The following is a 10,996-nucleotide window of genomic DNA, read 5'->3' as shown; positions in this document are numbered from 1 at the left end:
TTAATTTGAATTGATAAATGCAAAACAGTTACTTTGAATATACGTATTCAAATTATGTACATTAATATATAATTTAACAGGACATTTTATTGGCCTTTAAAATTTATATTGTTCTTTCAGTGTATTTTTGTTATTTTTTAAGAAAAAGAATATGGAAAGGAATATGGGAGGATATCAGTGAACTACAATAATGTGCTATTTCAAAGTAAAATATTAGAAAGCAAGATAACACTAAGTGTTATTTAAGTGGTAAAGTTCTACTGAAAAGAAAATAAATTAATTACTTGAGAGAATGTGCTCATTTTACAATGCATATTGTATTTAAAATTTCTGTATTCTTTGACTTTTTCCAATTCACAGTAGATAGCTAATGATGCAAATCAAAAATATAGAATGATTCTACAGAAGACATTCACTGCTGCATAGTAGTATTTGCATACCCTTCTCAAGAATTCTAGGATGTCAGAATAGGCCATCAGAGATCCTCTTTGACTGACACTTCTCAGGAGAAATAAAGATTCCTTTGTCTAGATCCTTGGAACTGCTGGTAGAGGGGATTTTAAGATACTAGCAGATGCCTGGGAAGACAGGAAGTTCCTCCTGAGACGGGAGAAAGTCATGTCATATCGTCATGTCCTGGAAGATGAGTCTGGCCTTGGGAGGCCAGCTTGGATAGAAAACACTCCTTTTGAGAATAGCACCCGAGGGAGTTTCTGAATGCTCTTGAAGGTAGCTCTTGATAACTTGTTCTACATTTTCTGCAGAAAGACTTCTAAAGCTGAAAGAGTAAGTCTACTCTTTGCAACCTAAAATAGTTGTATGCATCATTTCAAGTCAATTCAAGGTTTTCTAAGAAAGAGAAAAACATTTTTTTCTTATTGATTATGCTGTGTATTGTAGATTTTGACCCCTCTCAACAGGGTTGACAAACTCTAGTCCAGATGGGCATTCCATCCAGCCACTGTTTTTATAAGGCCCATCAGCTAAGAATAGTTTCTACATTTTAAATGGTTTTAAAAATGAAAGGAATAACATTTTATAATATGTGAAATGTATATGAAACTCAAAAATAGGTGTCCATAAGCATAGCTTTATTGTAACACAGCCACACTCATTTGTTAATGTATTTTCCATTGCTGCTTCTGTGCTACAATGGCAGTGTTGAGTAGTCACAACAGAGACCGTATAGCCCACAAAGCCTAAAATATTTACTGTCTATTTACAGAAAAAGTTAGCCAACCTCTGATCTACAGTGATGAGAGAAAAAAGGGGAGATGTATAAAGTGATGAATATGAATGCATGGAGAATTCTCCAGCGAGTTAATATTTAAAAGAGTCTTGAAAAAAATTGAAAATATGAAGGAAGTTCTTATAAATAATAATATTAATGAAAAATCATTTGGAGAAGTAGCAAGGAATATGTGAAAGTGATATCAGTGAGGATAAAAGCTTAGAAGATTCTGAGGCTTGTGAAAATTATTAATATCAAGAAAAAAAGTTTTACTTGTGAGTTAAGGAAACAAGAATGGCATATAAAGCTACCACTTTGGGTGAATGGCAAAATGCCATGGAAAAGAAGAAATTAAATTGAATTACTTAACTCTCTTTAACTCAACTAACTCCTTAAATATGTTTCTATCTTTTCTGTGGAGATTTATCATCACTTGGAAAGAACAAAATAAATACTAGTAAGAAGAAATGGCAGGTCAAAAGAGTAAAATAGTAAAGAAATATCCATCTGTTCTAGTCTATCTCAAGGCCTGGATGAACAATATCTCAAGATTACAAAAAGATACCAGCATCTCAATCCATCAAAAAGCCACTGACTATTACTAAGTGGCTATTAATAATTTTTGAGATTTTGGGGAGAGCTGAAGAGGTGCCTAAAATCTAGAGTTAGAAAGAAATAGATCTCTTATGAATATTCATGTTCTTTGTCTTTGTATGGGCAGATGCTTTCATTTCTCTTAGGTAAATACCTAGGCATGGAATGGCAGGGTTATAGAGTAGATGTTTAACTTTTTAAGAAACTACCAAACTGTTTTCCACCAGCCATGTATAAGAGTTCCAGTTGTCCCATAGCCTTACCAACACTTAGTATGATCAGCCTAGATTGGCCTAGATTAGATTAGATCAGATTAGAATTTTAACTATTCTAATAAATATGTGGTGGTATCTCATTGCAGCTTTAATTTGTCTTTCCCTGATACTAATGATAGTGAGCACTTTTTCAAGTGTTTGTTATCCTGTAGCTTCTTTGGTGATGTGTCTGGTCAAATCTTTTGTACATTTTAAAATCAGGATTTCTGTTTTATTATTGAGTTATATGAGTTGATTATATATTCTGAATACAAACCCTTTGTTAAATATGTTTTGCAAATATTTTCTACTGTTTTAAGCCCTGGTTGAACCATTAAAAGTTTGCCCAATCAACAACCATTTTCTTCTAAACTAATTCTAGATTGTGACATATCTTAAATGTTAATAACTATATAGGTTATAGCAAAGCCCTGACCTTGTTAGGAATTGATGCAAAATTTTTATTGCTTTCTTCATGAACTACAAAGCGTGCTTCTTTGAATTTCTTTTCTTAGGTCATAAAGAAAAGTTCATATTTTCAAAAATGATGTAAATACAGCAAAAACTCATTTTATATAATCAGCAATTTTTTTCTAGGATGGAGTATTTTTACCACTTCACCTATTTGTATAAATATTAGTAATGATGGGCTGATATCATTGCATAAAATATCCACTGCTGCAAGGATCTCAGTACCATTTAATTAAATTTATTTTCATTAAATTACTATTTTTTCAGCTTCATTTTTTCATAATTTATTCTGTGGGATCATGATTTCTCTTTAATTACTCTTTTACACCTTTTTTCAAAAGTCAACACTTGCACCCGGTAGTAAGCAGAATACCTTTTTAAGCAATAGGTAAGACATCATCAGCACAAAATCTCTATTTAAAGCAAATTGCAACATTTGGTGAATTCTAGCATTTTCTTCTGCATTCTTCTCAAAACTGATAGCTAGATTTAAATTTATAAAGTTATATTTTTAGTTGTCTGAAAATCCTGGACAGTGCACTTATCAATTCATATCAGAAAATGTTATGATCTTTAAGTGCCAAATGATGGTTAATACTATAATAAAAGCCAAAGGTAAGAATAAAATGGTAGATATTCCAAAGGAAGCACTTCTGTCACATAAATAATCTTTCTCATTTTCTCTGATATGCTGCAAATGTTTTCCTAACTCTAAAAGAATAATTCCTTCATAGAAAAATAATTAAGGTTGATTTAGAGTGCCACTAAAAATTAACCAAAAGCTTCTAGCAATTGTTCAGAAGAGATGAAGGGAAAATTCTTAGCTATTGTTTCCCATCACATGGAAATAAATCTTGAGATTAGTTTTATATAGCATTTACTTCCTTCCGTATCTAAGTTGAAGTGAGTATTGATAAATAATCTATAACAGGAAGCATTTTGTGTCTGTTTGAAACACAAATCAGAACTGCCCTTTTCCTGTCCTATCAACATATCAGCTTTGACATTCAACAAAGACTTAATTATATTATTTCAGAAATTAACAACTGGTTGCATAAATATAGCTCTATTTTCTTTATTTCCTTTAACTCAATTTACAACAAATGTAGAACTGAGCACAGTCCACATTTACTTGGCAAAAGGCTGTTTTTAAAATGAATATCAAACTCATTTTCCACCAAGACTCTCCTCTCAATCATCCATTCAGCATTCAGTTCAGAAAAAAAATCAACACAGAACAATGGTTTCCAAATTATGTGTCATGGTCATGGTACTCTCATTCCTTGTGATGGTAATAGGTACAACTTTAAATTCTATGCTCAAATGTGTCAACCAGCTGCATACTACATATTCCTCTTATATATTAACATACTAAGTGTTCTGAGACATTGTATAGCTAAGAAACCGTTTTCTAAACCCTTCTTTTTAAACACAACTCTCTCCACCTGCACCCCTTCCCCAACACATATCCCAAAACCCAAGAGTTTCTATTAACATTTTAAGGAACTAGTGTTCTAGGGTTCACAGTTTGGGAAATGCTACAGTAGAACCTCCTTCTAATAATAGGGGAGAAGGATGGAAACACATACAAAGTCCTAGAGTGTCTTTATTCTCCTAAAAGTTCTGACTTTTTCTTCATATTACAACTGCTTTAGTGAAAATTTAGAAGGTTTTAATTCCATTTACTGTTATTTTACATTCCTAGTCTCTAGTAGGGGTGACCCTTAGCAAGTTACTTTAACCTTTCTGCCCTTCATACTTAAGATGTGGGCAATACCAACCTCACAGGGCTGTTCTGAGGATTAAATAAGTTAATAGAATGCCTGAGCTATAAAAAGCACTTATAATTATAATTATATACAAAGACTTGGAGTTGGATCTTTGTGGGACTCAAAATTTTAGTAGGAGCAATTCCTATATTAGAACAGTGACCGGTCAGAAAGAAAGGGTAAGGGACAACAGAAGGTGGCCAGTGAATGCCAAAACATTTGGACTTTATTCTGTAATAGTGGGCCACTGAATGTTTTAAATTGGTAAGTAGTACCATAAAAAAAATGTTTTGGACAACTCTAAACTGGCTGTGCAGAATGATTTGGGAATAGGGACAAATAAAAGATGGAAAGAATAATAACTAACTTTTATCAGATGCTTTTCTGCACCTTTGCAAGTGTGTAAGAAATACTAGTTATAAATATTATTACTATGCTCTAAGCAATGTGCCAAGCACTTTATATGGGACATCTTGTTTAATTCTTAAAACAACCCTGAGGTAATACTCTGACGATCATCATTTTACACATGAAGAAACTGAAGCTGAGAGAGATTAAAGTGAATTGCCTAAGACGGCTAGTAAGTGGCATTAAATATGATTTATATTTAAGGTATCTGACTCCAGATATTTGGAAGCTGATAAATGAAATGATTTACACACATAAATACGCAAATCATGATACAGGCTAAAAGAAAGGATTATTACTAAATGACTGAGGTTCCAAGCCTTGAGGTCCACACACAAGAAAAGATGACCTGTTTGTGTGTGTGTGTGTGTGTCTGATTAAATATTGTGGAAAGGTTGTTCAGAGCAAAAGGAAATTGGTTGTGGCTGAAGTGCTCACATACAGACTGATCAAAGAGGCCCTAACGAAGGCAGACTTGGGTAAAATAAAGGAACAGATGCGGCATTACTTGGGAGAAACATGTATAGTATATATTACATAAAATATTACATATATTAAAGTAAAAGGATACATGGGGTAGAGAAGAGTAATGAGGGGGAAACTTAGACACATACTGTGAGACTAAAGTACCTTTCATCTGTTTTATTAACTGCTATTGCCTGACTTAGAAGATAGTAATATTTGATGATGTAGATAAGAATGGTAAAGAAAGATTAGGTAGATTTGATTGGATTTGATGTATTTGGAAGTAGGGGGTTATTTAAAGGTTTGTTGTTGTTTTTCACAGGAATATCAGAATTCGATTGAATTTTCCTTGTCTTTTCCCTGGGCTCTCTTTTTATTTAGAAAGGTCAGCTAGATCCAATCCCACCTACCTCAAATTCCTAACAAACTTTTAGGTGGTAACCCCTAGCTGTCAAAATTTACGTAAAAGTTCCCAAATATTAAGCAGGTAAAAAATTTGGATAGTAAAACAAATGCTTTGATATCTCATCTTCATGGCTGTGTATGTCTGAGGGAACAATAACCTACACAGCCGCAGGACCATCAAACCCACAAAAGCTGACTGCATAAGTCTTTTAACTATTTTGAATAAAACGAGTGGGCCCCTGCATACAATCTGTCGCATGCCCATTGGTCTTACTAAGGTCCTGCGGGTGTTAGGGAGCTGACTACGATGCACGGAAGGCGTATATACAGCCAGAGAAGTCGGGAGGTTCTGCTGCCTTTAGAGCGGTAAGTCTTAGGGCTAGAAAGTCGCCACCAGGCTTGCGCCAAGAACACCAACTGACCCGCAGTGCGCCTGGCCAACTGCAGCCGCCTAGCTCTGCAAACATCGCATGGCACAAAAAGCGTGTGCTGGGGGGAAAAGAGAATCCGCGGCAGAAACCGAGTGCGCGGCGACCCTAAGGGTTTATTCAGCTCGTTGTCTCTCCAGACTGCAAATCCCAGAAGTCACTCGTTCCACGGGAGCCAATGAGGAAGCTACAAGTTCCTGCAGCCAATCACATCCTGACCCAGTGTCGCACCTGGACTGGATTCTGGGGTTTGTGGTTTTCACGTGGCAACACCATGGCGGCTAAGGCAATGTAGGCCACGCGTCCGATTCGAAACGAAAGCCCCTCCCTTATAATTTTACGTTGGTCTCCAGGCTAACCCCTTAAATGTCATTACTTCCAGGCCTTACACTTCTCAAAAATCGTAAACTTCTTCTAATGCCATACAGAAAAAAATATAAGTTACTTTCAGATTAAGGCCCAGCGGTCCCGCTCGCCTCACCTCCTTTAACCGTCGCCGTAAAGTATCGCGAGAACAGCCCCGTTTGGGCGTTGTCATGCTTCCAGAAAGGCGGTTCACGTGAAGACTGACACAGGCCTCAGCCAACAGAATTTCCCTTTAACTCTCCTCCCTGCAGCGTGCGTGGGGAGGCCTCCGTGAACTCTGACCTCAGCCTTCCGTAGCGTCCCGCGTCTGCCGCCCCAGCCCCCGGAGCGAAGGAGGCGGGTTTTGGCCTCTTGCCCTAGGGAGCGAGTGCGGAGCGAGTGGGAGCGAGTCGGCCCTGAGTGGAAGTGTCTGACTCCCCGGAGAAGCCCTGCTATACGTCCCGCCGCCCATGAGCTCGTTCTCCAGCGAGTAGCGTCGTCGTTAGGCAGACCCCGTAGCCTCTGCTTCCCCCGGGACAGGCCCACGCCTCGCCGGGGAGGAGGCAGCCCGCGGAGGCGCCTCCCTAGTCAGCGTCGGCGTCGCGCTGCGACCCTGGAAGCGGGAGCCGCCGCGAGCGAGAGGAGGAGCTCCGGCAGCTGCGGCAGCAGCGGGCAACAGCTCCAGCGGCGCCAGCGGGCGGGATCGAGGCCGTCAACATGGCGAGCGCCTCGTACCACATTTCCAATTTGCTGGAAAAAATGACATCCAGCGACAAGGACTTTAGGTGAGGCCGAAATCCTACTCTTCCCCCACCTCGGGGTCCCCCCTCCGCGGCCCTGGCCCTCCTGCAGGCCTTGCCCCACCCCTCTGGCCGTAACCAGTTCCCTCGCCTCCCTGAGGTCTCCAGCCCACCACTCTGCCTGCCCCCTCGCCCCGGCAGGCCCCTCTGACCCCCTTCCCCCGTTCTTTCCTCTAGGCCGTTGCCTGCCACGGTCTCTGGGCCTCTGCCTTCTGCTGAGCGCCCCCACCGCCCTCCCTGCCCCGCTAGGACCTGGTTCGTTGCATCTCAGGTAGCGCGAAGGGGCGAAACCGCTCACCATCGTGGGGAAGGGAGTTGCTGTAGGCCGGGAGACCGGGCGGCCAGGCCTACCAGCCGGCCCTCCCCAGGCGCTAGGCCGCCTTGCTAGCTGGGGCCCAAGCTGCTGCCCACTCGGAGACCCAGCAGCCGCTTCCTTTCCCTCAGGTGTGAGTGGGCCTGCCTGCATTCAGGTTTAATGAGTAAGTTTTTTTGAGCTCTTTGCTGGTTGGGTTATATACTTTCTCTTTGGATTATTTCTCTTCGTGAAGGTGGGAAGCAGGGGGAGGGGAGCCAGCCAGGATGGAGGAAACTTCGCTCGTAGGGTTTTCCCGCCAGCATCTCTGTCAATTTCCCTTGTCAGGTAAAACCCCCCAGAAGCTCGGGGTTTCAGTCTCATATCCTTATATGCGAAATCACTGCCAAAGGGATGAATTGCTGAACCTTAGACATAGCAAATGGATCTTCTTCATTGAAGGAGTTTTCTAATATGGAGCTAGTTAATATGAAGCTTAATTATAGCAGTTCTGTTCTAAGAGATTTGTACTGTCGGTTCCAAATTCTTATGTATATTGAAGATGTTATATTTTCGCAGATTGTTTTGTTTTGTTGCATACTATAGTGATCGTTACGTTTCTTCTTTAATGCCTCTTATCCGTTCACAAATGAATATAAGTACTTGATCTAAAAAAAGCTTTTTATTTCTTTAATACTTAAGTTTTGTTCTCCAGTGCTTCAGTGGTTGTAATTTGTGTGCATTTTCAAGGAAAGAACAAATGGTCTCCAATTAAAATTGTAGCTAAAGAGCTTATGTTTGCTTGTTTTATATGAACGACAATGTTTTAACACCTGAAATTATGTCCAGATCCTATCTACCAGGAAGAACTTTTCAGATTTGTGAAATGATGACCGTGAAAAAAAGTAATGTTCCTGTTCCTAATTAAATTGATGTGCTGGCAAATTAAAATGGTCAGTGAAGTATACAGTTTTGTGACTTCAAAACCACATGATTTTAAAAAAATTTTCTACCTAGGGAGCTTTTAAGTGCTGTATAGAAAGTTAAAAATCAGTTTGCTAATGCTAAAGATTTTACTATTGTGACTTTTTGGAGGTGACATATGTTTGTTTTGGAATTTTAGATTGGTGTAGTTCTAGGGCCAAAATCAAGATTGTTGGGGGAAATAAAAGTTTTGTGGTGTTTTAAGGATTAGAATGTTGTTCAATTCCCTTTGGAGCTTTGCTTGCCCCCAATCAAGTCATTGAAATGTAAATAAATATTTGAATGGAACTTACATAAACTTTCTGCTGTATATGATGTGTGGTGTGATTCCATCCCCTCTTCTGTCAGTGTAGCTCTTCCTGTAAAAGTACTAAATTTCATTCTGATTGTACTCAATTTCAGTCTAAAGGTAGCACTTTCCCTGTAATAATACAATTTTGTTCAACTGGTCAGACTTGTGTGTGCGTAGTATGTTTAGAAAGACTAAAGAAATCATGCCATGTGATGATTATTGCGATTATTAACTGAAGCCTCCTTAAATTTCTTGTAAAGATAATATATACATGCCTAGGCTTTTAAATATATGAAAGACTTAATGCTCTGATGCTAAAATATAGTCATTGATGAATTTGATAACGATTGTCTACCAGTTTGGGTTGGAATGAATCAAACATTGCCCGGAGGATTAGTGTAATATTGGTATATTTCTAGTAGCTTAATGTTATACAAAGTATGTTTAGGAACAATAAGTGACTTCTAGTAATTTGACATCGTTAAGGTATTTTTATTAACTCTTAACGACTTTTTTGTAATACACTCCAACCATCTAGTTAACAGAAGTCTTTGGAACTAAAGCACTCCTTATATTAAGTTTAAACAGACATTTAAGGATTAATTAAAATAATGAGCATCTGAAGTTGAGTATTTTGAAGATTTTGTTGCATATTTTCAGTACATTTATTTTAATAGATTTGTTTCTAAAAAGATGCTTTGTTCTCATTAGAAATGTATTTATTTTGGTATATATACCAAGATTTGCGGCCACATATTTTAAAATACTTACTATAGTAGGAGCTTGAGATACCAGAGGGATCTTGAGTGCAAGGTTAATATTATGGAATGCCCAACATGTGCAGAACACTCTAGCTTGTACTAAGGAGAGGGGAAGAAAACAATTCGGCCAAAATGAAGAAATTTTGTTCTCCTCATGGTAGAATCCAAAGGGAATTTGACCTAGTCACAACATCTGGGTTCTAGTGACGTGCAGTTCTTTCTTGTGTGCTGTGAGATCTTGGGCAAGCTACTTAATTTGAGATTGCATATTCACTTCTGAGAGGCTTGGGTTTGGAAAATTAGAAAAGGTCACTTGTAAGTTTCTTTCTGGATATCTACATAGTCCATTAATGCAGAGAAGGTAGAGAAATGGATACAGGCTTCAAATTTTTGAAATTTCATCATCTTTAAAGAATCCTTTTGTAGGACTTAAATCATAGGCTCAATTTATTGAGAAAATTACTTAATTTTGTGTTTTAGTATTCTGCATTATTTGAAAGTAGGATATTAAGATATACGAGAAAGGAGGAATCCTTAGGATGAGAAATGTCAAGACTAGGAACTCTTTGAAAAAGGGAGGAGGCATTTGTGTATCCTAATGTCTGGGATAGTACCTGTCATCTACTACTAGTCTTGGTTTAGTGAAAAACTATTTTTAAAATAATGAGTGCTATCTCAAACCTTCAGAAGAAAAATAAAGAAACATCATTCTTTGGAACAATCTCATCACTTCTTCCCCAAAAGAAACACTTCCTTGAGTATACTCAGACTTTTTTCTAGAAAACCTTTATTCCAATGTATATTAGTTATTTGAAGTCCAAAAATGCCTAAGGGTGTGTGTTCCTTAAAGGAGTAGAGTAAAAATAAAGTGATGTAGCTAGGAGGTATATGATTGTGTAGATACCAGAGTGAAAGCTTTAATATGGATGAACCATGTGAATACTCCACTTACGAATATACAGTGGGCAGTGGTAACTAATGAAGTTCTTTTACTTTCATATGCTCCACCACCAATTGAATTAAAGATTCCAAGGAATCAAGGGCTAAAGAAAATAACACTTTTCTCTGTTCATAATAGTTAATGCTTACTGCGAGCTTGATTTTATTTATTCTTACAACTCTAGTAAAAGTGGATAATAATAGTCTCTACTACAGTTGAAGAAACTGAGATTTGAAGAGATTAAGTACTTGTCCAAAGTCAGTCAGATAGTAGGTCTGGAATTTCTAGGACTTCTTTACCCCCAGAGCATGAACTCTTAACTACCTAGCTATGCCATCTCTTCTGGGTTTTGACTAAAGGATATTAAGAATCAGCCCTTAAATTTCAGTTCCCTCTGAAATTAGGTTTGTGGAATATTTTATGCTAGAAGATGCTTTTAATAATTGAGAAAGACTACAAGATTTAAGAGCTGGTAATTGCCCTCAGTAAATCTATATGCTTATTGAACACTTAAGACACTACTGGAAAAAGATAAATAACCCAGGGCAATATGTAGT

At 38.0% G+C, this 10,996-nt stretch overlaps 1 protein-coding gene across 2 annotated transcripts in view; it reads left to right on the top strand.

Moving 5' to 3' along the window:
* Window positions 1-6,661: 6,661 nt before the first annotated feature.
* CAND1 (cullin associated and neddylation dissociated 1) overlaps window positions 6,662-10,996 on the top strand; it is a 41,808-nt gene continuing 37,473 nt past the window's right edge. The window contains exon 1 of one of the 2 annotated variants that reach the window (XM_045553415.1): window positions 6,662-7,155. In XM_045553415.1, the coding sequence (XP_045409371.1) occupies window positions 7,088-7,155 (68 nt within the window). In that variant the 5' untranslated portion in view covers window positions 6,662-7,087. The remainder of the gene's footprint in view (window positions 7,156-10,996) is intronic. The other variant, XM_045553416.1, reaches the window with a different exon arrangement.

The sequence above is a fragment of the Lemur catta genome, chromosome 6, assembly GCF_020740605.2.
Source record: "Lemur catta isolate mLemCat1 chromosome 6, mLemCat1.pri, whole genome shotgun sequence".
In the NCBI taxonomy this organism is placed as follows: domain Eukaryota; kingdom Metazoa; phylum Chordata; class Mammalia; order Primates; family Lemuridae; genus Lemur; species Lemur catta.
This window is presented reverse-complemented; position numbering and strand designations above follow the sequence as displayed.